Source organism: Vidua macroura, chromosome 10, assembly GCF_024509145.1.
Source record: "Vidua macroura isolate BioBank_ID:100142 chromosome 10, ASM2450914v1, whole genome shotgun sequence".
In the NCBI taxonomy this organism is placed as follows: domain Eukaryota; kingdom Metazoa; phylum Chordata; class Aves; order Passeriformes; family Viduidae; genus Vidua; species Vidua macroura.
The window spans coordinates 19,720,754-19,740,747 of NC_071580.1; the positions used below are offsets into that span (position 1 = coordinate 19,720,754).

The 19,994-nt window shown below is 60.2% G+C and overlaps 1 protein-coding gene and 26 non-coding genes across 27 annotated transcripts; 26 read left to right on the forward strand and 1 right to left on the reverse strand.

The window, feature by feature from the left end:
* Positions 1 to 4,613: 4,613 nt before the first annotated feature.
* On the forward strand, positions 4,614 to 4,732 carry LOC128812501 (5S ribosomal RNA). The gene has a single exon (XR_008438728.1). It is a non-coding gene; the product is annotated as a 5S ribosomal RNA (ribosomal RNA).
* A 255-nt stretch (positions 4,733 to 4,987) lies between these two features.
* LOC128812512 (5S ribosomal RNA) lies at positions 4,988 to 5,106 on the forward strand. Its single transcript, XR_008438739.1, has one exon. It is a non-coding gene; the product is annotated as a 5S ribosomal RNA (ribosomal RNA).
* A 255-nt stretch (positions 5,107 to 5,361) lies between these two features.
* LOC128812524 (5S ribosomal RNA) lies at positions 5,362 to 5,480 on the forward strand. The gene has a single exon (XR_008438750.1). It is a non-coding gene; the product is annotated as a 5S ribosomal RNA (ribosomal RNA).
* Positions 5,481 to 5,735: 255 nt separating this feature from the next.
* Positions 5,736 to 5,854, forward strand: LOC128812534 (5S ribosomal RNA). The gene has a single exon (XR_008438760.1). It is a non-coding gene; the product is annotated as a 5S ribosomal RNA (ribosomal RNA).
* A 255-nt stretch (positions 5,855 to 6,109) lies between these two features.
* Positions 6,110 to 6,228, forward strand: LOC128812538 (5S ribosomal RNA). The gene has a single exon (XR_008438764.1). It is a non-coding gene; the product is annotated as a 5S ribosomal RNA (ribosomal RNA).
* A 246-nt stretch (positions 6,229 to 6,474) lies between these two features.
* LOC128812502 (5S ribosomal RNA) lies at positions 6,475 to 6,593 on the forward strand. The gene has a single exon (XR_008438729.1). It is a non-coding gene; the product is annotated as a 5S ribosomal RNA (ribosomal RNA).
* A 249-nt stretch (positions 6,594 to 6,842) lies between these two features.
* Positions 6,843 to 6,961, forward strand: LOC128812503 (5S ribosomal RNA). Its single transcript, XR_008438730.1, has one exon. It is a non-coding gene; the product is annotated as a 5S ribosomal RNA (ribosomal RNA).
* A 255-nt stretch (positions 6,962 to 7,216) lies between these two features.
* On the forward strand, positions 7,217 to 7,335 carry LOC128812504 (5S ribosomal RNA). The gene has a single exon (XR_008438731.1). It is a non-coding gene; the product is annotated as a 5S ribosomal RNA (ribosomal RNA).
* Positions 7,336 to 7,584: 249 nt separating this feature from the next.
* On the forward strand, positions 7,585 to 7,703 carry LOC128812525 (5S ribosomal RNA). Its single transcript, XR_008438751.1, has one exon. It is a non-coding gene; the product is annotated as a 5S ribosomal RNA (ribosomal RNA).
* A 255-nt stretch (positions 7,704 to 7,958) lies between these two features.
* Positions 7,959 to 8,077, forward strand: LOC128812520 (5S ribosomal RNA). The gene has a single exon (XR_008438746.1). It is a non-coding gene; the product is annotated as a 5S ribosomal RNA (ribosomal RNA).
* A 255-nt stretch (positions 8,078 to 8,332) lies between these two features.
* Positions 8,333 to 8,451, forward strand: LOC128812505 (5S ribosomal RNA). Its single transcript, XR_008438732.1, has one exon. It is a non-coding gene; the product is annotated as a 5S ribosomal RNA (ribosomal RNA).
* Positions 8,452 to 8,706: 255 nt separating this feature from the next.
* Positions 8,707 to 8,825, forward strand: LOC128812506 (5S ribosomal RNA). The gene has a single exon (XR_008438733.1). It is a non-coding gene; the product is annotated as a 5S ribosomal RNA (ribosomal RNA).
* A 256-nt stretch (positions 8,826 to 9,081) lies between these two features.
* Positions 9,082 to 9,200, forward strand: LOC128812507 (5S ribosomal RNA). Its single transcript, XR_008438734.1, has one exon. It is a non-coding gene; the product is annotated as a 5S ribosomal RNA (ribosomal RNA).
* Positions 9,201 to 9,455: 255 nt separating this feature from the next.
* Positions 9,456 to 9,574, forward strand: LOC128812508 (5S ribosomal RNA). Its single transcript, XR_008438735.1, has one exon. It is a non-coding gene; the product is annotated as a 5S ribosomal RNA (ribosomal RNA).
* Positions 9,575 to 9,829: 255 nt separating this feature from the next.
* Positions 9,830 to 9,948, forward strand: LOC128812509 (5S ribosomal RNA). Its single transcript, XR_008438736.1, has one exon. It is a non-coding gene; the product is annotated as a 5S ribosomal RNA (ribosomal RNA).
* Positions 9,949 to 10,203: 255 nt separating this feature from the next.
* Positions 10,204 to 10,322, forward strand: LOC128812510 (5S ribosomal RNA). The gene has a single exon (XR_008438737.1). It is a non-coding gene; the product is annotated as a 5S ribosomal RNA (ribosomal RNA).
* Positions 10,323 to 10,571: 249 nt separating this feature from the next.
* Positions 10,572 to 10,690, forward strand: LOC128812511 (5S ribosomal RNA). The gene has a single exon (XR_008438738.1). It is a non-coding gene; the product is annotated as a 5S ribosomal RNA (ribosomal RNA).
* Positions 10,691 to 10,939: 249 nt separating this feature from the next.
* On the forward strand, positions 10,940 to 11,058 carry LOC128812513 (5S ribosomal RNA). Its single transcript, XR_008438740.1, has one exon. It is a non-coding gene; the product is annotated as a 5S ribosomal RNA (ribosomal RNA).
* A 255-nt stretch (positions 11,059 to 11,313) lies between these two features.
* Positions 11,314 to 11,432, forward strand: LOC128812521 (5S ribosomal RNA). Its single transcript, XR_008438747.1, has one exon. It is a non-coding gene; the product is annotated as a 5S ribosomal RNA (ribosomal RNA).
* Positions 11,433 to 11,687: 255 nt separating this feature from the next.
* On the forward strand, positions 11,688 to 11,806 carry LOC128812514 (5S ribosomal RNA). The gene has a single exon (XR_008438741.1). It is a non-coding gene; the product is annotated as a 5S ribosomal RNA (ribosomal RNA).
* A 255-nt stretch (positions 11,807 to 12,061) lies between these two features.
* On the forward strand, positions 12,062 to 12,180 carry LOC128812515 (5S ribosomal RNA). Its single transcript, XR_008438742.1, has one exon. It is a non-coding gene; the product is annotated as a 5S ribosomal RNA (ribosomal RNA).
* A 249-nt stretch (positions 12,181 to 12,429) lies between these two features.
* LOC128812517 (5S ribosomal RNA) lies at positions 12,430 to 12,548 on the forward strand. Its single transcript, XR_008438743.1, has one exon. It is a non-coding gene; the product is annotated as a 5S ribosomal RNA (ribosomal RNA).
* A 255-nt stretch (positions 12,549 to 12,803) lies between these two features.
* Positions 12,804 to 12,922, forward strand: LOC128812522 (5S ribosomal RNA). Its single transcript, XR_008438748.1, has one exon. It is a non-coding gene; the product is annotated as a 5S ribosomal RNA (ribosomal RNA).
* Positions 12,923 to 13,201: 279 nt separating this feature from the next.
* Positions 13,202 to 13,320, forward strand: LOC128812523 (5S ribosomal RNA). Its single transcript, XR_008438749.1, has one exon. It is a non-coding gene; the product is annotated as a 5S ribosomal RNA (ribosomal RNA).
* Positions 13,321 to 13,569: 249 nt separating this feature from the next.
* Positions 13,570 to 13,688, forward strand: LOC128812518 (5S ribosomal RNA). The gene has a single exon (XR_008438744.1). It is a non-coding gene; the product is annotated as a 5S ribosomal RNA (ribosomal RNA).
* A 255-nt stretch (positions 13,689 to 13,943) lies between these two features.
* On the forward strand, positions 13,944 to 14,062 carry LOC128812519 (5S ribosomal RNA). The gene has a single exon (XR_008438745.1). It is a non-coding gene; the product is annotated as a 5S ribosomal RNA (ribosomal RNA).
* Positions 14,063 to 14,605: 543 nt separating this feature from the next.
* AIRE (autoimmune regulator) lies at positions 14,606 to 18,734 on the reverse strand. The gene is given in 9 exon segments (XM_053985827.1): positions 14,606 to 15,104; positions 15,195 to 15,404; positions 15,475 to 15,659; positions 15,881 to 16,239; positions 16,343 to 16,456; positions 16,561 to 16,632; positions 16,727 to 16,925; positions 16,928 to 17,161; positions 17,254 to 18,734. Coding segments are annotated over 9 exon segments (1,707 nt in total). The 5' UTR covers positions 17,395 to 18,734; the 3' UTR covers positions 14,606 to 14,911.
* Between the last annotated feature and the right edge of the window lie 1,260 nt (positions 18,735 to 19,994).

The following is a 19,994-nucleotide window of genomic DNA, read 5'->3' on the forward strand; positions in this document are numbered from 1 at the left end:
GCTTGCCCCGCACCAGGGCAGAGGGACCCCTTAAGCACCTCCCTTCTCTTACCTCCTTGGTCTAAAATTAGCCCAGGACAAAGCTCGGCTCAGGCCTGGATTCCCTCTCCTTCCCCAGAGAACATGGGCAGCAGGCGGCCTCTTCCCACCACCCAGCCCCCCTTCCCAGGACAATGCCCAATGCCACCTCTGCTGTACCCCCGGCTCTTGCAGGGGTGTCCCTCCCAGGACTGTCAGTCCCTCGCCTGGCTGATGTGAGCCTGATGGCGTACCTGAGATGGTATTAGGGCTGGCGTGGGGCGGTTTACGGTGACGGCTGATGGGATTTACCCACCGGGGAGGAGGGGGAGAGAAAAGAACCGGCTCGGACACATCGCCTGCTTATGGCTCCCGCGTGCCCGAGCCTGTGCGTCATGGGGAACCGGTCCCAGCGTCTGTTATGTGGCTGTTTGACACCTCCGGGCAGGTAGTAAGCAGTTCTCTGATGTGGTGACCTGCAGCTGACCCTCTTGGATAAGCTCATTCCCACCAAACCTACTCAGAAAATGACTGATGAGGCCATCTGCAGCCACCCTGCCCCTACATACTGCCTGGGCAGCTCTAGGCTACCCCAGCGAGGGTCGGGAGGGTCAAGACGGCTGCAGGTTCACCACAGCATGTGACACAGGAAGGCCACTGCAGGTATATCACACCAGGACTGCCTGAAAACGGGCTGCTGTGTGGAAGGGGTGGCATATGCTATGCCCACACCGCACTGCCCTCACGCGGTACCACGTCTGTGATGGAGAGACGTTCCTTCCACCAGAGAGGAATGGGGAGGAGAGCGGGGAGCTCTGCCTGGGTCACTGGCCACCCTGAAGAACAACGAGCCCAACACATGGCGCATCTGTGCCTGCAGGGTGTCCAGGGAAAAGAGTAGTTGAGGGTGAAACCAGCAACTGCAAAGCCAGGCTGCCATCTGGTGGAAATAGAGCTCTAGGCTACAGCTATGGGTAGGAGACGGCCGCAAGGGACGGGTAGGAGAGGCTATGAAAGGTAAGCAAGGTAAGGCAGGGATTTGCATGCCCTTCCCTTCCCTTCCCTTCCCTTCCCTTCCCTTCCCTTCCCTTCCCTTCCCTTCCCTTCCCTTCCCTTCCCTTCCCTTCCCTTCCCTTCCCTTCCCTTCCCTTCCCTATAGTGATTCCAGCTCCATCCCTAACGTTGTTATCCTGACCCCATAATTCCTATCACAGACACACAGTCCTATCCCAGCCCTACAGTGATTCCAGCTCCAGCCCCACAAGCTCCACCAGCTCTGATGTTTCTGCTCCAGCTCTACATCCTCCTGATGCTGCCATGTGAAGCTGCTTCTGGATCAAGGCAGGATCTTCATTTCAGCTTCAGCTCTCTGGCGCTTCAGCTCCAGCCCTACAGTGCCTATCCCAGCCCCACAGCCCCTATCTAGCCCCACAGTGGTTTCACCCTAAGCCTCACATTCTCTATGAAACTGCCAGCTCTGCTGCTTCAGTTCCAGGTCCTCACCTTTCCACTGCCTCTGGCTAAAAGCTGCTCCTGGTTGTCACTTTGCTCCTGTGCTGTTGACAAGGCGATGAATCAGAAACTGTCATCACTTAAATATCTCTATGAGCTACCAAGCTCATCCCAATGGGGCCCCAACTTTGGGGGTAAATGAGCCCTGGCCTGAGCACACACCTTGCCCTGCACCCCACCTGCCCACAGGCCCCTCAGCCAGCATTGGGTGCTGGAAACAGCAGCTCGGTCTCTGGTTCCACACCCCAAAAGGTGCCCCTGGGCTGGCTCTGAGCCCCAGGATCAGCCCTGAGACCCCCACTCCCAGCTTGTGGGTGGTACCATTGCTGGGAGGGCTGAAACCCCCCCTGGCAGCTCCTGCAGCCCCCAAGCTTTCAGCTCCATCCCCTTCCCCATGGGATTTATCCACCTCCAGCCTCACCATTTCCATTGCTTCACATCAGTTTGGGTGTAGATCCACGTTCATTTTCTACCGATTCTATTTTATTATTTATTCTCTTAGTTTTACATTATTCTAGTTGTATTCATATTTATTTATACTGTTGCATTGTCATATTTTTATTTTATTCTATTTTTTATTCTATTACTAGATATATGATGTTTTTAAAATAAAAATTATAGGGCTGTTGCTGTGAGGCCAGAGGGCATATTGAAGCCCCTGGGGCTAAATCCAGACCCAAACCGATGTAGAGCAATGGAAACTCTGGAGCTAGATAAATCCCATGTGTCTGGGGGTAGAATCACTCTGGGGCTGGGGCTGGGATAGGGACTGTAGAGCTGTGTAACAGGATGCTCAGCCCTGAAATGTGGTCAAACAATTCGAACAATGCCCTATTTTGCAAGCTACCAACAGTGGGCTGAGAGGGGCATCATGTGCTGGTTTTTGGTGTTGAATCATGCTAAAAATTTGGCACACTATCTCAATCTGGCAGATCAGCCTCAACTCAACCTGCTGATAACAAGACAAAGATTTGGCAGATAAACTGCTAAATTGACCTGTAGCCATAAGACTACACCTCCTTCACACTATAAAAGTGCAGTCCACTTTCCATATAGTAGGTTCTTCTAATATATTCCTCCTCGGAGTGTGTGGAGATTCTTCCATTGGGTTTTAGGGATAGTCACCAAGGATACTCCTAAAGGTTAGAAGAAAGAGATTTGTCCACAGTCATTGGTATGGGTGAGTTACATCTGTCTCTAATAATGGTTTCTTTTTGCTAGCTTTAATATAATTGCTTTAATATTGCTTTGATCTGATGCACTATCCTATATTGTAGTATAATAGTTTTATCTTTTATAGTGTGTAGTAAATAATTCTGATTTAGTTATTTTTGTCTAATCATTTATCATAATAAATAATTCATTCTTAAAAATATATATCTGATTCACTGTCATTAAAACCTGTGGGACAAAGTTGTAAAACTTAAATTGTTGGCAAAGTCCGGGGCTGGGACTGGATCCAGCTGCCCCAGGCTCCTCTCTCTGAGAAGGAGTTTAGAAAGCAAGGGAATACTTTTTTGCACCTTGTGACACAATGGGAGGGCTTTTTAAATAAACTTTGTCTGAAGTTACCACTCCCACTCGTGACAGGCTGGAGCCAGAATGTGAATTCTAGAGCTGGAACTGAAGCATGAGAGATCTGGATGTGAAAAGAAGATCCAGCCCTGTTTCAGGAGCAGCTTCACCTGGAAGTGGTGGGAAGATGTGGAACTGAAGCTGAAGCAGTGGAGCTGGCAGAGAAATAAAAGGATGGAGCTGAAATGACTGCAGGATGGGATAAGGACTGTAGGGCTGGTACAGGGATTGTTGGGCTGGAATGCAACTTTAGGGATGGAGCTGAAATCACTATATGACTGGGATAGCAACTGTGGAGCTAGAATTGGAAAAAGAGTTTTTCAGGCTGGGTTTGGAATATGGATTCTAGAGTTGAAGTTGAAACCTCACAGATCTGCAACGAAAGTGAAGATCCTTCCACAACAAGAAGGAGAAGCTTCACCTGGAAGCAGAGGGAACATGCAAAGATGGAGCTGGTTAAATAAACATTGTGGGACTAGAGCCAGAATCACTGCGATGTTGGGATAGTGACTATAGGACTGCAGCTGAAATCACTGTAGGGTTGGGGTAGTAACTGTAGGCCTGGGATAGTGATTGTAGGGTTGGAATTGGGACTGTGCAGCCAGATTATGGGCTGTGGGTCAGGGTACGGTCTGTGGGCTGGGGGAGGGATTGCGGCCCGGAATAGGGACTGTGGGCCAAACTAGGGACAGTGGGCCGGGGAAGGTCTTGTGGGTGGAACAGGGACAGTGAGTCGGGATAGGGTCTGTAGGGCCGGGGTAGGGCCTATGGAGGCGGGATAGGGACTGTAGGACCGCGGTAGTGTTTGTAGTGCTGGGGTAGGGACTCTGGGGCAGGGGAGGGAAATCTCAGCTGGGGACGTCAAGCGCCACCAATCGTCACAAGCGGCAGGGAACGGATCGGCCAATCGCGACCGCCGGAACGCACGTTCACCAATGGCGTTCACCCGTTCCAAAGAGCCTTGGGCCCGCCAAGCCTACCGCCCGCCACGGCCCGGCCCGCGGACCGGCCTCGACCGCATTCCGCTCACGCGGCTCCTCGGACTGTGATCCACGGACAGGAAAAAGCGGGATTACGTTCCACAGAACCTTCGGGCCGGCGAGGAAGCAAATATAAACGTGATTTGCACCATAGTAAACATACGAAGACAGAAGCTGCTAATGAATGGCGATTAATTATCAGAATATAAAAAGCATCGGGCCCGGTTAGTACTTGGATGGGAGACCGCCTGGGAATACCGGGTGCTGTAGGCTTCTTTTGCTGGGTGGCAGGCGGTGTGTGGTTTTGCTTGGGCAGCCTGGGCGAGGGGCAGGAGGGCAGGGGCAGGTGTGCGTGGTGTGCGTGGTGTGCCTTTTGTGAGGTGTGTGCGTTGTGGGCTGGGGTGGGGGTGATGGTTCCGCTGTGGTGAGGGGCGTCGGTGTTGGGGGTGCGTCATGGGCGTGAGGTGGTGGGGCGTGTCGGGAGGCTGGTGGTGGGTGCTGGAGAGCGGTGCTGAGGGGCCGAGGGGTGCCTACGGCCATACCACCCTGAGAACGCCCGATCTCGTCTGATCTCGGAAGCTAAGCAGGGTCGGGCCCGGTTAGTACTTGGATGGGAGACCGCCTGGGAATACCGGGTGCTGTAGGCTTCTTTTGCTGGGTGGCAGGCGGTGTGTGGTTTTGCTTGGGCAGCCTGGGCGAGGGGCAGGAGGGCAGGGGCAGGTGTGCGTGGTGTGCGTGGTGTGCCTTTTGTGAGGTGTGTGCGTTGTGGGCTGGGGTGGGGGTGATGGTTCCGCTGTGGTGAGGGGCGTCGGTGTTGGGGGTGCGTCATGGGCGTGAGGTGGTGGGGCGTGTCGGGAGGCTGGTGGTGGGTGCTGGAGAGCGGTGCTGAGGGGTTGCGGGGTGCCTACGGCCATACCACCCTGAGAACGCCCGATCTCGTCTGATCTCGGAAGCTAAGCAGGGTCGGGCCCGGTTAGTACTTGGATGGGAGACCGCCTGGGAATACCGGGTGCTGTAGGCTTCTTTTGCTGGGTGGCAGGCGGTGTGTGGTTTTGCTTGGGCAGCCTGGGCGAGGGGCGGGAGGGCAGGGGCAGGTGTGCGTGGTGTGCGTGGTGTGCCTTTTGTGAGGTGTGTGCGTTGTGGGCTGGGGTGGGGGTGATGGTTCCGCTGTGGTGAGGGGCGTCGGTGTTGGGGGTGCGTCATGGGCGTGAGGTGGTGGGGCGTGTCGGGAGGCTGGTGGTGGGTGCTGGAGAGCGGTGCTGAGGGGCTGAGGGGTGCCTACGGCCATACCACCCTGAGAACGCCCGATCTCGTCTGATCTCGGAAGCTAAGCAGGGTCGGGCCCGGTTAGTACTTGGATGGGAGACCGCCTGGGAATACCGGGTGCTGTAGGCTTCTTTTGCTGGGTGGCAGGCGGTGTGTGGTTTTGCTTGGGCAGCCTGGGCGAGGGGCAGGAGGGCAGGGGCAGGTGTGCGTGGTGTGCGTGGTGTGCCTTTTGTGAGGTGTGTGCGTTGTGGGCTGGGGTGGGGGTGATGGTTTCGCTGTGGTGAGGGGCGTCGGTGTTGGGGGTGCGTCATGGGCGTGAGGTGGTGGGGCGTGTCGGGAGGCTGGTGGTGGGTGCTGGAGAGCGGTGCTGAGGGGCTGAGGGGTGCCTACGGCCATACCACCCTGAGAACGCCCGATCTCGTCTGATCTCGGAAGCTAAGCAGGGTCGGGCCCGGTTAGTACTTGGATGGGAGACCGCCTGGGAATACCGGGTGCTGTAGGCTTCTTTTGCTGGGTGGCAGGCGGTGTGTGGTTTTGCTTGGGCAGCCTGGGCGAGGGGCGGGAGGGCAGGGGCAGGTGTGCGTGGTGTGCGTGGTGTGCCTTTTGTGAGGTGTGTGCGTTGTGGGCTGGGGTGGGGGTGATGGTTCCGCTGTGGTGAGGGGCGTCGGTGTTGGGGGTGCGTCATGGGCGTGAGGTGGTGGGGCATGTCGGGAGGCTGGTGGTGGGTGCTGGAGAGCGGTGCTGAGGGGCTGAGGGGTGCCTACGGCCATACCACCCTGAGAACGCCCGATCTCGTCTGATCTCGGAAGCTAAGCAGGGTCGGGCCCGGTTAGTACTTGGATGGGAGACCGCCTGGGAATACCGGGTGCTGTAGGCTTCTTTTGCTGGGTGGCAGGCGGTGTGTGGTTTTGCTTGGGCAGCCTGGGCGAGGGGCGGGAGGGCAGGGGCAGGTGTGCGTGGTGTGCCTTTTGTGAGGTGTGTGCGTTGTGGGCTGGGGTGGGGGTGATGGTTCCGCTGTGGTGAGGGGCGTCGGTGTTGGGGGTGCGTCATGGGCGTGAGGTGGTGGGGCGTGTCGGGAGGCTGGTGGTGGGTGCTGGAGAGCGGTGCTGAGGGGTTGCGGGGTGCCTACGGCCATACCACCCTGAGAACGCCCGATCTCGTCTGATCTCGGAAGCTAAGCAGGGTCGGGCCCGGTTAGTACTTGGATGGGAGACCGCCTGGGAATACCGGGTGCTGTAGGCTTCTTTTGCTGGGTGGCAGGCGGTGTGTGGTTTTGCTTGGGCAGCCTGGGCGAGGGGCAGGAGGGCAGGTGTGCGTGGTGTGCGTGGTGTGCCTTTTGTGAGGTGTGTGCGTTGTGGGCTGGGGTGGGGGTGATGGTTCCGCTGTGGTGAGGGGCGTCGGTGTTGGGGGTGCGTCATGGGCGTGAGGTGGTGGGGCGTGTCGGGAGGCTGGTGGTGGGTGCTGGAGAGCGGTGCTGAGGGGTTGCGGGGTGCCTACGGCCATACCACCCTGAGAACGCCCGATCTCGTCTGATCTCGGAAGCTAAGCAGGGTCGGGCCCGGTTAGTACTTGGATGGGAGACCGCCTGGGAATACCGGGTGCTGTAGGCTTCTTTTGCTGGGTGGCAGGCGGTGTGTGGTTTTGCTTGGGCAGCCTGGGCGAGGGGCGGGAGGGCAGGGGCAGGTGTGCGTGGTGTGCGTGGTGTGCCTTTTGTGAGGTGTGTGCGTTGTGGGCTGGGGTGGGGGTGATGGTTCCGCTGTGGTGAGGGGCGTCGGTGTTGGGGGTGCGTCATGGGCGTGAGGTGGTGGGGCGTGTCGGGAGGCTGGTGGTGGGTGCTGGAGAGCGGTGCTGAGGGGTTGCGGGGTGCCTACGGCCATACCACCCTGAGAACGCCCGATCTCGTCTGATCTCGGAAGCTAAGCAGGGTCGGGCCCGGTTAGTACTTGGATGGGAGACCGCCTGGGAATACCGGGTGCTGTAGGCTTCTTTTGCTGGGTGGCAGGCGGTGTGTGGTTTTGCTTGGGCAGCCTGGGCGAGGGGCGGGAGGGCAGGTGTGCGTGGTGTGCGTGGTGTGCCTTTTGTGAGGTGTGTGCATTGTGGGCTGGGGTGGGGGTGATGGTTCCGCTGTGGTGAGGGGCGTCGGTGTTGGGGGTGCGTCATGGGCGTGAGGTGGTGGGGCGTGTCGGGAGGCTGGTGGTGGGTGCTGGAGAGCGGTGCTGAGGGGCTGAGGGGTGCCTACGGCCATACCACCCAGTGAACGCCCGATCTCGTCTGATCTCGGAAGCTAAGCAGGGTCGGGCCCGGTTAGTACTTGGATGGGAGACCGCCTGGGAATACCGGGTGCTGTAGGCTTCTTTTGCTGGGTGGCAGGCGGTGTGTGGTTTTGCTTGGGCAGCCTGGGCGAGGGGCAGGAGGGCAGGGGCAGGTGTGCGTGGTGTGCGTGGTGTGCCTTTTGTGAGGTGTGTGCGTTGTGGGCTGGGGTGGGGGTGATGGTTCCGCTGTGGTGAGGGGCGTCGGTGTTGGGGGTGCGTCATGGGCGTGAGGTGGTGGGGCGTGTCGGGAGGCTGGTGGTGGGTGCTGGAGAGCGGTGCTGAGGGGTTGCGGGGTGCCTACGGCCATACCACCCTGAGAATGCCCGATCTCGTCTGATCTCGGAAGCTAAGCAGGGTCGGGCCCGGTTAGTACTTGGATGGGAGACCGCCTGGGAATACCGGGTGCTGTAGGCTTCTTTTGCTGGGTGGCAGGCGGTGTGTGGTTTTGCTTGGGCAGCCTGGGCGAGGGGCGGGAGGGCAGGGGCAGGTGTGCGTGGTGTGCGTGGTGTGCCTTTTGTGAGGTGTGTGCGTTGTGGGCTGGGGTGGGGGTGATGGTTCCGCTGTGGTGAGGGGCGTCGGTGTTGGGGGTGCGTCATGGGCGTGAGGTGGTGGGGCGTGTCGGGAGGCTGGTGGTGGGTGCTGGAGAGCGGTGCTGAGGGGCTGAGGGGTGCCTACGGCCATACCACCCTGAGAACGCCCGATCTCGTCTGATCTCGGAAGCTAAGCAGGGTCGGGCCCGGTTAGTACTTGGATGGGAGACCGCCTGGGAATACCGGGTGCTGTAGGCTTCTTTTGCTGGGTGGCAGGCGGTGTGTGGTTTTGCTTGGGCAGCCTGGGCGAGGGGCGGGAGGGCAGGGGCAGGTGTGCGTGGTGTGCGTGGTGTGCCTTTTGTGAGGTGTGTGCGTTGTGGGCTGGGGTGGGGGTGATGGTTCCGCTGTGGTGAGGGGCGTCGGTGTTGGGGGTGCGTCATGGGCGTGAGGTGGTGGGGCGTGTCGGGAGGCTGGTGGTGGGTGCTGGAGAGCGATGCTGAGGGGCTGAGGGGTGCCTACGGCCATACCACCCTGAGAACGCCCGATCTCGTCTGATCTCGGAAGCTAAGCAGGGTCGGGCCCGGTTAGTACTTGGATGGGAGACCGCCTGGGAATACCGGGTGCTGTAGGCTTCTTTTGCTGGGTGGCAGGCGGTGTGTGGTTTTGCTTGGGCAGCCTGGGCGAGGGGCAGGAGGGCAGGGGCAGGTGTGCGTGGTGTGCGTGGTGTGCCTTTTGTGAGGTGTGTGCGTTGTGGGCTGGGGTGGGGGTGATGGTTCCGCTGTGGTGAGGGGCGTCGGTGTTTGGGGGTGCGTCATGGGCGTGAGGTGGTGGGGCGTGTCGGGAGGCTGGTGGTGGGTGCTGGAGAGCGGTGCTGAGGGGCTGAGGGGTGCCTACGGCCATACCACCCTGAGAACGCCCGATCTCGTCTGATCTCGGAAGCTAAGCAGGGTCGGGCCCGGTTAGTACTTGGATGGGAGACCGCCTGGGAATACCGGGTGCTGTAGGCTTCTTTTGCTGGGTGGCAGGCGGTGTGTGGTTTTGCTTGGGCAGCCTGGGCGAGGGGCGGGAGGGCAGGGGCAGGTGTGCGTGGTGTGCGTGGTGTGCCTTTTGTGAGGTGTGTGCGTTGTGGGCTGGGGTGGGGGTGATGGTTCCGCTGTGGTGAGGGGCGTCGGTGTTGGGGGTGCGTCATGGGCGTGAGGTGGTGGGGCGTGTCGGGAGGCTGGTGGTGGGTGCTGGAGAGCGGTGCTGAGGGGCTGAGGGGTGCCTACGGCCATACCACCCTGAGAACGCCCGATCTCGTCTGATCTCGGAAGCTAAGCAGGGTCGGGCCCGGTTAGTACTTGGATGGGAGACCGCCTGGGAATACCGGGTGCTGTAGGCTTCTTTTGCTGGGTGGCAGGCGGTGTGTGGTTTTGCTTGGGCAGCCTGGGCGAGGGGCGGGAGGGCAGGGGCAGGTGTGCGTGGTGTGCGTGGTGTGCCTTTTGTGAGGTGTGTGCGTTGTGGGCTGGGGTGGGGGTGATGGTTCCGCTGTGGTGAGGGGCGTCGGTGTTGGGGGTGCGTCATGGGCGTGAGGTGGTGGGGCGTGTCGGGAGGCTGGTGGTGGGTGCTGGAGAGCGGTGCTGAGGGGCTGAGGGGTGCCTACGGCCATACCACCCTGAGAACGCCCGATCTCGTCTGATCTCGGAAGCTAAGCAGGGTCGGGCCCGGTTAGTACTTGGATGGGAGACCGCCTGGGAATACCGGGTGCTGTAGGCTTCTTTTGCTGGGTGGCAGGCGGTGTGTGGTTTTGCTTGGGCAGCCTGGGCGAGGGGCGGGAGGGCAGGGGCAGGTGTGCGTGGTGTGCGTGGTGTGCCTTTTGTGAGGTGTGTGCGTTGTGGGCTGGGGTGGGGGTGATGGTTCCGCTGTGGTGAGGGGCGTCGGTGTTGGGGGTGCGTCATGGGCGTGAGGTGGTGGGGCGTGTCGGGAGGCTGGTGGTGGGTGCTGGAGAGCGGTGCTGAGGGGCTGAGGGGTGCCTACGGCCATACCACCCTGAGAACGCCCGATCTCGTCTGATCTCGGAAGCTAAGCAGGGTCGGGCCCGGTTAGTACTTGGATGGGAGACCGCCTGGGAATACCGGGTGCTGTAGGCTTCTTTTGCTGGGTGGCAGGCGGTGTGTGGTTTTGCTTGGGCAGCCTGGGCGAGGGGCGGGAGGGCAGGTGTGCGTGGTGTGCGTGGTGTGCCTTTTGTGAGGTGTGTGCGTTGTGGGCTGGGGTGGGGGTGATGGTTCCGCTGTGGTGAGGGGCGTCGGTGTTGGGGGTGCGTCATGGGCGTGAGGTGGTGGGGCGTGTCGGGAGGCTGGTGGTGGGTGCTGGAGAGCGGTGCTGAGGGGCTAAGGGGTGCCTACGGCCATACCACCCTGAGAACGCCCGATCTCGTCTGATCTCGGAAGCTAAGCAGGGTCGGGCCCGGTTAGTACTTGGATGGGAGACCGCCTGGGAATACCGGGTGCTGTAGGCTTCTTTTGCTGGGTGGCAGGCGGTGTGTGGTTTTGCTTGGGCAGCCTGGGCGAGGGGCGGGAGGGCAGGTGTGCGTGGTGTGCGTGGTGTGCCTTTTGTGAGGTGTGTGCGTTGTGGGCTGGGGTGGGGGTGATGGTTCCGCTGTGGTGAGGGGCGTCGGTGTTGGGGGTGCGTCATGGGCATGAGGTGGTGGGGCGTGTCGGGAGGCTGGTGGTGGGTGCTGGAGAGCGATGCTGAGGGGTTGTGGGGTGCCTACGGCCATACCACCCTGAGAACGCCCGATCTCGTCTGATCTCGGAAGCTAAGCAGGGTCGGGCCCGGTTAGTACTTGGATGGGAGACCGCCTGGGAATACCGGGTGCTGTAGGCTTCTTTTGCTGGGTGGCAGGCGGTGTGTGGTTTTGCTTGGGCAGCCTGGGCGAGGGGCAGGAGGGCAGGGGCAGGTGTGCGTGGTGTGCGTGGTGTGCCTTTTGTGAGGTGTGTGCGTTGTGGGCTGGGGTGGGGGTGATGGTTCCGCTGTGGTGAGGGGCGTCGGTGTTGGGGGTGCGTCATGGGCGTGAGGTGGTGGGGCGTGTCGGGAGGCTGGTGGTGGGTGCTGGAGAGCGGTGCTGAGGGGTTGCGGGGTGCCTACGGCCATACCACCCTGAGAATGCCCGATCTCGTCTGATCTCGGAAGCTAAGCAGGGTCGGGCCCGGTTAGTACTTGGATGGGAGACCGCCTGGGAATACCGGGTGCTGTAGGCTTCTTTTGCTGGGTGGCAGGCGGTGTGTGGTTTTGCTTGGGCAGCCTGGGCGAGGGGCGGGAGGGCAGGGGCAGGTGTGCGTGGTGTGCGTGGTGTGCCTTTTGTGAGGTGTGTGCGTTGTGGGCTGGGGTGGGGGTGATGGTTCCGCTGTGGTGAGGGGCGTCGGTGTTGGGGGTGCGTCATGGGCGTGAGGTGGTGGGGCGTGTCGGGAGGCTGGTGGTGGGTGCTGGAGAGCGGTGCTGAGGGGCTGAGGGGTGCCTACGGCCATACCACCCTGAGAACGCCCGATCTCGTCTGATCTCGGAAGCTAAGCAGGGTCGGGCCCGGTTAGTACTTGGATGGGAGACCGCCTGGGAATACCGGGTGCTGTAGGCTTCTTTTGCTGGGTGGCAGGCGGTGTGTGGTTTTGCTTGGGCAGCCTGGGCGAGGGGCGGGAGGGCAGGGGCAGGTGTGCGTGGTGTGCGTGGTGTGCCTTTTGTGAGGTGTGTGCGTTGTGGGCTGGGGTGGGGGTGATGGTTCCGCTGTGGTGAGGGGCGTCGGTGTTGGGGGTGCGTCATGGGCGTGAGGTGGTGGGGCGTGTCGGGAGGCTGGTGGTGGGTGCTGGAGAGCGGTGCTGAGGGGCTGAGGGGTGCCTACGGCCATACCACCCTGAGAACGCCCGATCTCGTCTGATCTCGGAAGCTAAGCAGGGTCGGGCCCGGTTAGTACTTGGATGGGAGACCGCCTGGGAATACCGGGTGCTGTAGGCTTCTTTTGCTGGGTGGCAGGCGGTGTGTGGTTTTGCTTGGGCAGCCTGGGCGAGGGGCGGGAGGGCAGGTGTGCGTGGTGTGCGTGGTGTGCCTTTTGTGAGGTGTGTGCGTTGTGGGCTGGGGTGGGGGTGATGGTTCCGCTGTGGTGAGGGGCGTCGGTGTTGGGGGTGCGTCATGGGCGTGAGGTGGTGGGGCGTGTCGGGAGGCTGGTGGTGGGTGCTGGAGAGCGATGCTGAGGGGTTGTGGGGTGCCTACGGCCATACCACCCTGAGAACGCCCGATCTCGTCTGATCTCGGAAGCTAAGCAGGGTCGGGCCCGGTTAGTACTTGGATGGGAGACCGCCTGGGAATACCGGGTGCTGTAGGCTTCTTTTGCTGGGTGGCAGGCGGTGTGTGGTTTTGCTTGGGCAGCCTGGGCGAGGGGCAGGAGGGCAGGGGCAGGTGTGCGTGGTGTGCGTGGTGTGCCTTTTGTGAGGTGTGTGCGTTGTGGGCTGGGGTGGGGGTGATGGTTCCGCTGTGGTGAGGGGCGTCGGTGTTGGGGGTGCGTCATGGGCGTGAGGTGGTGGGGCGTGTCGGGAGGCTGGTGGTGGGTGCTGGAGAGCGGTGCTGAGGGGTTGCGGGGTGCCTACGGCCATACCACCCTGAGAATGCCCGATCTCGTCTGATCTCGGAAGCTAAGCAGGGTCGGGCCCGGTTAGTACTTGGATGGGAGACCGCCTGGGAATACCGGGTGCTGTAGGCTTCTTTTGCTGGGTGGCAGGCGGTGTGTGGTTTTGCTTGGGCAGCCTGGGCGAGGGGCGGGAGGGCAGGGGCAGGTGTGCGTGGTGTGCGTGGTGTGCCTTTTGTGAGGTGTGTGCGTTGTGGGCTGGGGTGGGGGTGATGGTTCCGCTGTGGTGAGGGGCGTCGGTGTTGGGGGTGCGTCATGGGCGTGAGGTGGTGGGGCGTGTCGGGAGGCTGGTGGTGGGGCGTGTCGGGAGGCTGGTGGTGGGTGCTGGAGAGCGGTGCTGAGGGGTTGCGGGGTGCCTACGGCCATACCACCCTGAGAACGCCCGATCTCGTCTGATCTCGGAAGCTAAGCAGGGTCGGGCCCGTTTAGTACTTGGATGGGAGACCGCCTGGGAATACCGGGTGCTGTAGGCTTCTTTTGCTGGGTGGCAGGCGGTGTGTGGTTTTGCTTGGGCAGCCTGGGCGAGGGGCGGGAGGGCAGGTGTGCGTGGTGTGCGTGGTGTGCCTTTTGTGAGGTGTGTGCATTGTGGGCTGGGGTGGGGGTGATGGTTCCGCTGTGGTGAGGGGCGTCGGTGTTGGGGGTGCGTCATGGGCGTGAGGTGGTGGGGCGTGTCGGGAGGCTGGTGGTGGGTGCTGGAGAGCGGTGCTGAGGGGCTGAGGGGTGCCTACGGCCATACCACCCTGAGAACGCCCGATCTCGTCTGATCTCGGAAGCTAAGCAGGGTCGGGCCCGGTTAGTACTTGGATGGGAGACCGCCTGGGAATACCGGGTGCTGTAGGCTTCTTTTGCTGGGTGGCAGGCGGTGTGTGGTTTTGCTTGGGCAGCCTGGGCGAGGGGCAGGAGGGCAGGGGCAGGTGTGCGTGGTGTGCGTGGTGTGCCTTTTGTGAGGTGTGTGCGTTGTGGGCTGGGGTGGGGGTGATGGTTCCGCTGTGGTGAGGGGCGTCGGTGTTGGGGGTGCGTCATGGGCGTGAGGTGGTGGGGCGTGTCGGGAGGCTGGTGGTGGGTGCTGGAGAGCGGTGCTGAGGGGCTGAGGGGTGCCTACGGCCATACCACCCTGAGAACGCCCGATCTCGTCTGATCTCGGAAGCTAAGCAGGGTCGGGCCCGGTTAGTACTTGGATGGGAGACCGCCTGGGAATACCGGGTGCTGTAGGCTTCTTTTGTGTCCCTGTGCATTTTCATTTCATAAATTTATCTTTCCACTTCCCTTTTCTTTTTGGATTTGTTTATACATGTATTTTTCTTTAAATTTTTTTTCCTTTTAATTTGAAGAATGTTTTTATCTCTTGTTTCTTTTCTTTTGTTAAATTATGCTTATTGGATTTACTCTCGCATGTTGTTTATGTACATTTTCTGTTTGGTTATTCTCCGTTGAGGGTCACTGGGTGTGGCCTCCTGTCTGTCTCTGTCATTTTGTTATGTTCTGTTGATGGTCAGTGTTTTGTTCTGAGACTTTTTTGTGCTCTCATTATGCCTCAGTTTGTCTTGTTTTATGTGTGTCTCAGAGGGTTCTTTTTCATGGCTTGGGTTGTGAAGTCTTCTGCTTCGTCTGTGCACTAGGCAAGTAGCCCCTGGGTTTCTGCGAGTGGCCGTGCCATGGTCTGGAAAGCCCACTGCAAGATCCCATCCCACGTGCTCTGTGGGACAGCCCCAGTCATTTTCTATTCCTATCCCACTGCCTTCCCCTCTGTGCAGGTACATGCTGCCTGACCCACAGCCCTATGTCACCCTGTGGGCCACACCAGAGACATGGTCCCCTTTGCATGGAATCTGCCTGTTGGTGTCACACAGAGTCTTACCTCACCTAGCAGCGCATCGAGCTCCTCCCGGCTCAGCACAGGGTCACTGCCAAGAGCTGCATCCTCTGCCTGTGTGTGGGGAGATGTCCTGCCAGCTCCCTTGCTGCCCTCAGCTTGCTCATGTTCAGTCCCTCACCTGGTGTGGGCCCAGCTCATGCTCCCCCATTACAGCTTCACTAACTTGCCTCCATGTGGTGTCAGCCTGTCTATCCCTCACACTGCCTGACCCACCTCCACCTTCCTGCTCCCCTTAGGCCCCACTCTTCCTCTCTCACCCCGTTCCTGGCACTGCTTGTGCTGACCTTGGCTGCTGGAAGCAGTTGGTCTCCAGCTGCTGCAGTAGTGCCCAGACTGCCTGTGTCCAGGGTGCCCGTGCAGGACATGCACAGCTGAAGCCCCCTATACCATCAGGAATGACACAGACCAGTCAGGGCAGAACCGCCCAGGGAGGAACTAAGGCTGGGATGTGGGGCGTGATGGGGAACTCACCTGGGGTCCCCACTGGGAGCAGGACAGTGGTGGGGAGTGGGGATACGGGTGCAGCAGCGGCTGCAGACGCTCCCCTCCACCCCACCCGGCTGGGTGTCCCGCGCCGCCTCCCCCAGGATCTCGGCGGGTCTCTCCACAGGCAAGTCTGCCTCCAGCAGCTGGCCTGGTTCAGTCACATTCTCCACACAGGAGCCACATCGCCATGTCCCGCTGCACAGTGGGAGCAGAGCAGTGAGGGACGGCAGGGGGCACTGGCATCTCTGTGTGCCCTGGGACTCACCTGGGGACGTGGGGCAGTGGGGGCACCAGGCAGGCAAGGTGAAAGGCCCTGGGGCAGCCGTCACAGCAGATGAGCTCACCGCCATCACCGCATGCTGCACACTCATCCTCGTTCTCCTGCCCCCGGGGGAGTGGGCAGGGTGTCACTGCCACCCTCATGGGCTGAAGCCATGGCTGTGGCAAGGTCTTTCATCCCCCTTGCTCTCTCCCCCTGCATCACCCGCCCTGCACCAAATATACCAATCCTTTCAGGGTGGTAAAATTGCCTGTTTCTTGGGGGTCGTAACGTGGTGCACCCCCAGTAGCTGAACCCTGTGTTTCCTTTTCAAGGCCAGGGCAAATGGACATGCCAGGGAAACCCCAACAGTTCCTCCTGCGGGTGCATCAGGTGTCACATCCAGGGCTCACCTGGTGGGGCACAGGGTCCTGGCTGTAGACAGTGGCTGCTTGCAGCTGGCCCTGGGGGTGCAATTGGGGTTCCCTGTTCTGTTGGTGAGACAAGAAGGAGTTTGGAGAGGCACTGCTTGCACTGGGGGACCCACCCAGGCCATGGCTATGATGCCATGCAGGAACAACCCCCTGCCACAGCCTTGACAGCTGCACAAGATGGGGGTGAAAACATCTGAGGGGGGGGTATCTACACTTTGGCATGCCTTGGGCTGGGTGGGGGGCTTCAGGCTGTGGCTTTTGCTCCTGGCCTCTGGCTCCTCGCAGGCAGCTGGGGTATATGGCTTGTCACCAGCTCTGCTGCCTGTCTTGGAGCTGCCTGCAAGAGAGGCCAGAGGCAGCTCCAGCTCCCCTTCCTGAGGGTGGCTTCTGAATCTGGGGACTAAACTGGGCAGGAAGTGGCTGGGCTGGGCTGTACTTACTTGGATCCAGAACGTGTTTAATGAGGATGCCCTCGATGGCCCCACGGCTGACGGGCACCTCACCACCTGCCCCAGCCACCGCTCTCTGCACTGAGGCAGCCACTGCCTGGAGAGCTGCGGGCAGGGGAGTGGCTCAGTGGGGTGGGTAGCCCCCTGCCCACGGCTGTGGGCAAACAGGGCACACAGGCAGAAGCTGCCCTGGGGGTTTAGGCACTCACCGCTGGCACGAGAGGTGCGGGGGGTATCTGTGCCCTCCGGCTTCTTCACAGTCTTTGCCTTCACCAGGGGCCCTGCAGCATTGTGAGGATGGGCATCAGGGGGCACCCCACAACACCTCGGGGGCAGCACCCTGCCCCATCTCCATCCTGCTCTGGGTCTCCATACCAGGACTGGCACTGTGCCGTGGAGCGGGCTGTGCCGCCCGGGCCTTGTCCCGCTCCTCAGGGGCTTTCCTCTTGCCTTGGGGTCTGTGTGGGGCCGGTGCTGTGGGGCTCGGGGAGAGACGCCTTCCACGGCGCTGCCGTCCCAGCTCCACCTCTGCAAGAAGAATAGGGACAGGCACCAGCACCCTGGCTGTCACCCCTGCCCACTGTCAGCCCCCGGGCCAGTCCCAGGTGGGCCAGTCCCACCTGACCCCCTACTACCTCTGGGGAAGGCGCCGCGGAGAGGCCGGAGCCGGGAGTACCGCTCCAGGTTATAGTCCTTGAAGAGGACGGCCCAGAAGTCTCGGACGGCGGCAGTGTCGCGGCCCAGCAGCCAGGTGAGCAGCGCGTGGAAAGCGCGGTGGGAGCCCTCCCGCTCCGTCCGGCTCAGCGTCTCCTGCGGGGCACACCACCGCCCACGGGCTGCCCTCCAGCCCTCCGGCCCCAGCCCCCACAGCATGGCCGTCCTGTCCTGCTCCGCAGCCTCACCTTGAAGATGTGGTCAGGGACGACATCGTGGTCAGCCAGGCCATGCAGCAGCGGGAAGACGTCGTCCACTGCCATGGCGATCTCGGTGCGGTGCAGCTTCAGCAGGCGCCGCAGGTCCCCGTCGCTGCCCGGGCCCGCCATGCCCGGGGACACTGCCGGAGCCCGCAGCCGCCCGCGCACTGCCCTTTAATACACCTTGGCCGCGGCACCAGAAACCTCATTGGACTCCCGCAGCCCCACTCATTTCTGTACGAGGCTGTAACCTGAACCCGTTCCTCACGCGCGGGCGGCGGTGCCGGAGGGCAGCAGGCAGCGTGGGGTCGGCTGTGCCGCTGGTGAAGGACACCTAACCCGCATGGACCGCCCCAGGGTGACCAGGGAGAGGGGGTCAGTGAGGTCCTGGCGAGGGCTTCCCAGCTCTCTCCTATCTGCGGTCACCCAGGCGTCTCCCAAAATTTCTGGACTTTCCGCAGGACCTGTTTCTCTCATCCAGAAACTCGGCTGCAGGAGCATGTGGGAAGTAAGCACCCAGCAGCTGGGGGTGTGACGGCTAAGAGAGTCAGGTTGCCTTTGAATGTGTCCTCCACCCACACTGCCCACTTCCCTTCCCAGCATCTCTCATGGACCATGTGGTATGTCTCAAGATAGAAACACAGGGTACTGCAGGAGGAACTGTCTGGGTGCTCACATAATGAATGCATTCCAGAGACAGAGGAGCCAAGATGTGAGTGATTTAGGGGCACATTGGCCTGCAAAAGGATATAAAATGCTGCTGGAGACTGGGCCAGCTAAGCAAACTGCTCTCCTGCAAGGCAGCTTCTGTGGGGCAGCAGGAAGTGCTGACACACAAAGAAACTCCACAAAAGATGTGTTTGGGTACAAATGTGTTGAGGATGCTGAACAAGCAAACATCTCGCCAGAGCCATGGCAGTGCCACGAGTGCACCCAGGGAATACCTGGGCATGTGCAGCCCACAGCTCTGTCAATACCCACTTCCCAAAACTGAGCATATGGAGCTGCAAAAAGCTTGGAGCCAGGGAGAAGCTGGCTCCTTGAAAGCATCTAGCATAGAAAAGTCTGGGGGCCTGGCTGCTCTCTACCAGGTAGCTGGGAAAGAGAAAGCTCAACAGCTCCTACGCCAACTCCCAGACATTTGGATTTCCCCAGGATCAATTTCTAGCCTCCCTCACTCTGAAGGTGTGTCTGGGCTGCGCAGCAGGCTCTGCCAGGGGTGCTGTGGCTGTGCACAGCTGTCCCCAGGCCCCAGAGGAAACCCTGACCTGAGCAGGACTGGAGCATGGTGCAAGAGGGGACGCTGCTGGACAGCACAAGAGGATACAGGGAGGAACTTTCATTGCTATGTCTTAAAAGAATGGAGCAGTATCTACTGGCTCCAAAGCTGTGCCAGGAGGAAGCATCTGCTGTCAAGAAACTCAGGAAGAATAACAAGACAACACCCTTGGTGAGAGCAGGAAATACCCTTGTACGTGTCTGGTTAATAAATTAATGTGGTTGCCTTTGGAAAAGCTCGCCCTGCAGCTCTTTTCAGCATTCAGGGGGATTTTTCCTGTGGGGGCAGTGAAAGCCATAGGATGGGGGTAGGGCAGCTGCCAAGCCGGGTTCCTGTGCCCCACACCAGGATTTCTGTGCCTAGCTCTGCCACAGTGGGGATGGCTTCACCACCACCTGTGCCATACATCCCCCCTGTGGCAAAAAACGTGGGTGTCAGGTGACACAGGAGGTTCATCTCCCCTCCTGGAGCTCTGCCCAAGCCCGGCCACTGGCGCTGAGCACAAGCATAGTTGTGACACAGCCTCACAAGTCTGCTCTATTCTTCCCAGGAACACTGTTTTCCCCAGTATCTTGCCTATAGTGCCACAGTTTATCACTGCCACCCTGTGTTAAGCCATCTGGCACAGCTGGTCTAGGATGAGGCTCTGGCACTTCCCCCTGCCCACCCAGCTCCCTCGTGGGGAGGCACTGCCCAACACTCCATGAGCCATATGCCCACAGAGTTGGGCTTGGACTTGTTTTAAATTCCAGCTTTGTGACTCTTTCTGTGCTGAGTCACAGACGTTGTTTTCCACATCCAGCCCACTCACTAGAGCCATGATTTGCATTTTGGGTTGTTTTTTTTTGTGTTCCTTCCTCTTTCTGAGAGGGGCAGGAGGCAGAGCACTGGCCACGAGAGGCACATCCATGCTGGGAAATCAAGCGGGTGTTTCTGTATAACCTCACTCTGGCCAGCTCTAAGGAACTTGTAAAGGCTGCAAAAAGACAGCTTTTGCCTGGGGCTGGCATGTGCCCTGCCTGGCTGTCAGGGCCTCAGGCTGGGGTGCAGGGCTTTCAGGATGCCCTCTCCTTTCTATTGCTCCCCCTGCAGAAACCAGAAGGACTCAAGGGGCGAAGGTTGACAATGTTCTCCCCAAATACCCAGTAAAACCAGTGACTCAGCATCCAGCACAAGTATTTGTAGCCCCTGGGATGCACCTCAATTCCCTCCTGCAAAAGCTGTTGATGCAAACACGCTCCTTCCAGCATTTCCTTTCCAATTTCCCTTCCTTGCTGAAGTCCTGTGGTGCAAACCATTGCTGTGTCTCTTAGACACAACTGCCCCTCACTCATCTCAAACAGCATCCCTGAACCACAGTCGGGAGAGAACAGGCATCGGTGGAGCACTCAGGCATGGGATCACACCGGGAAGGCAGGGAGGCTCCACCTCTGTCACTGATGCCAATCCC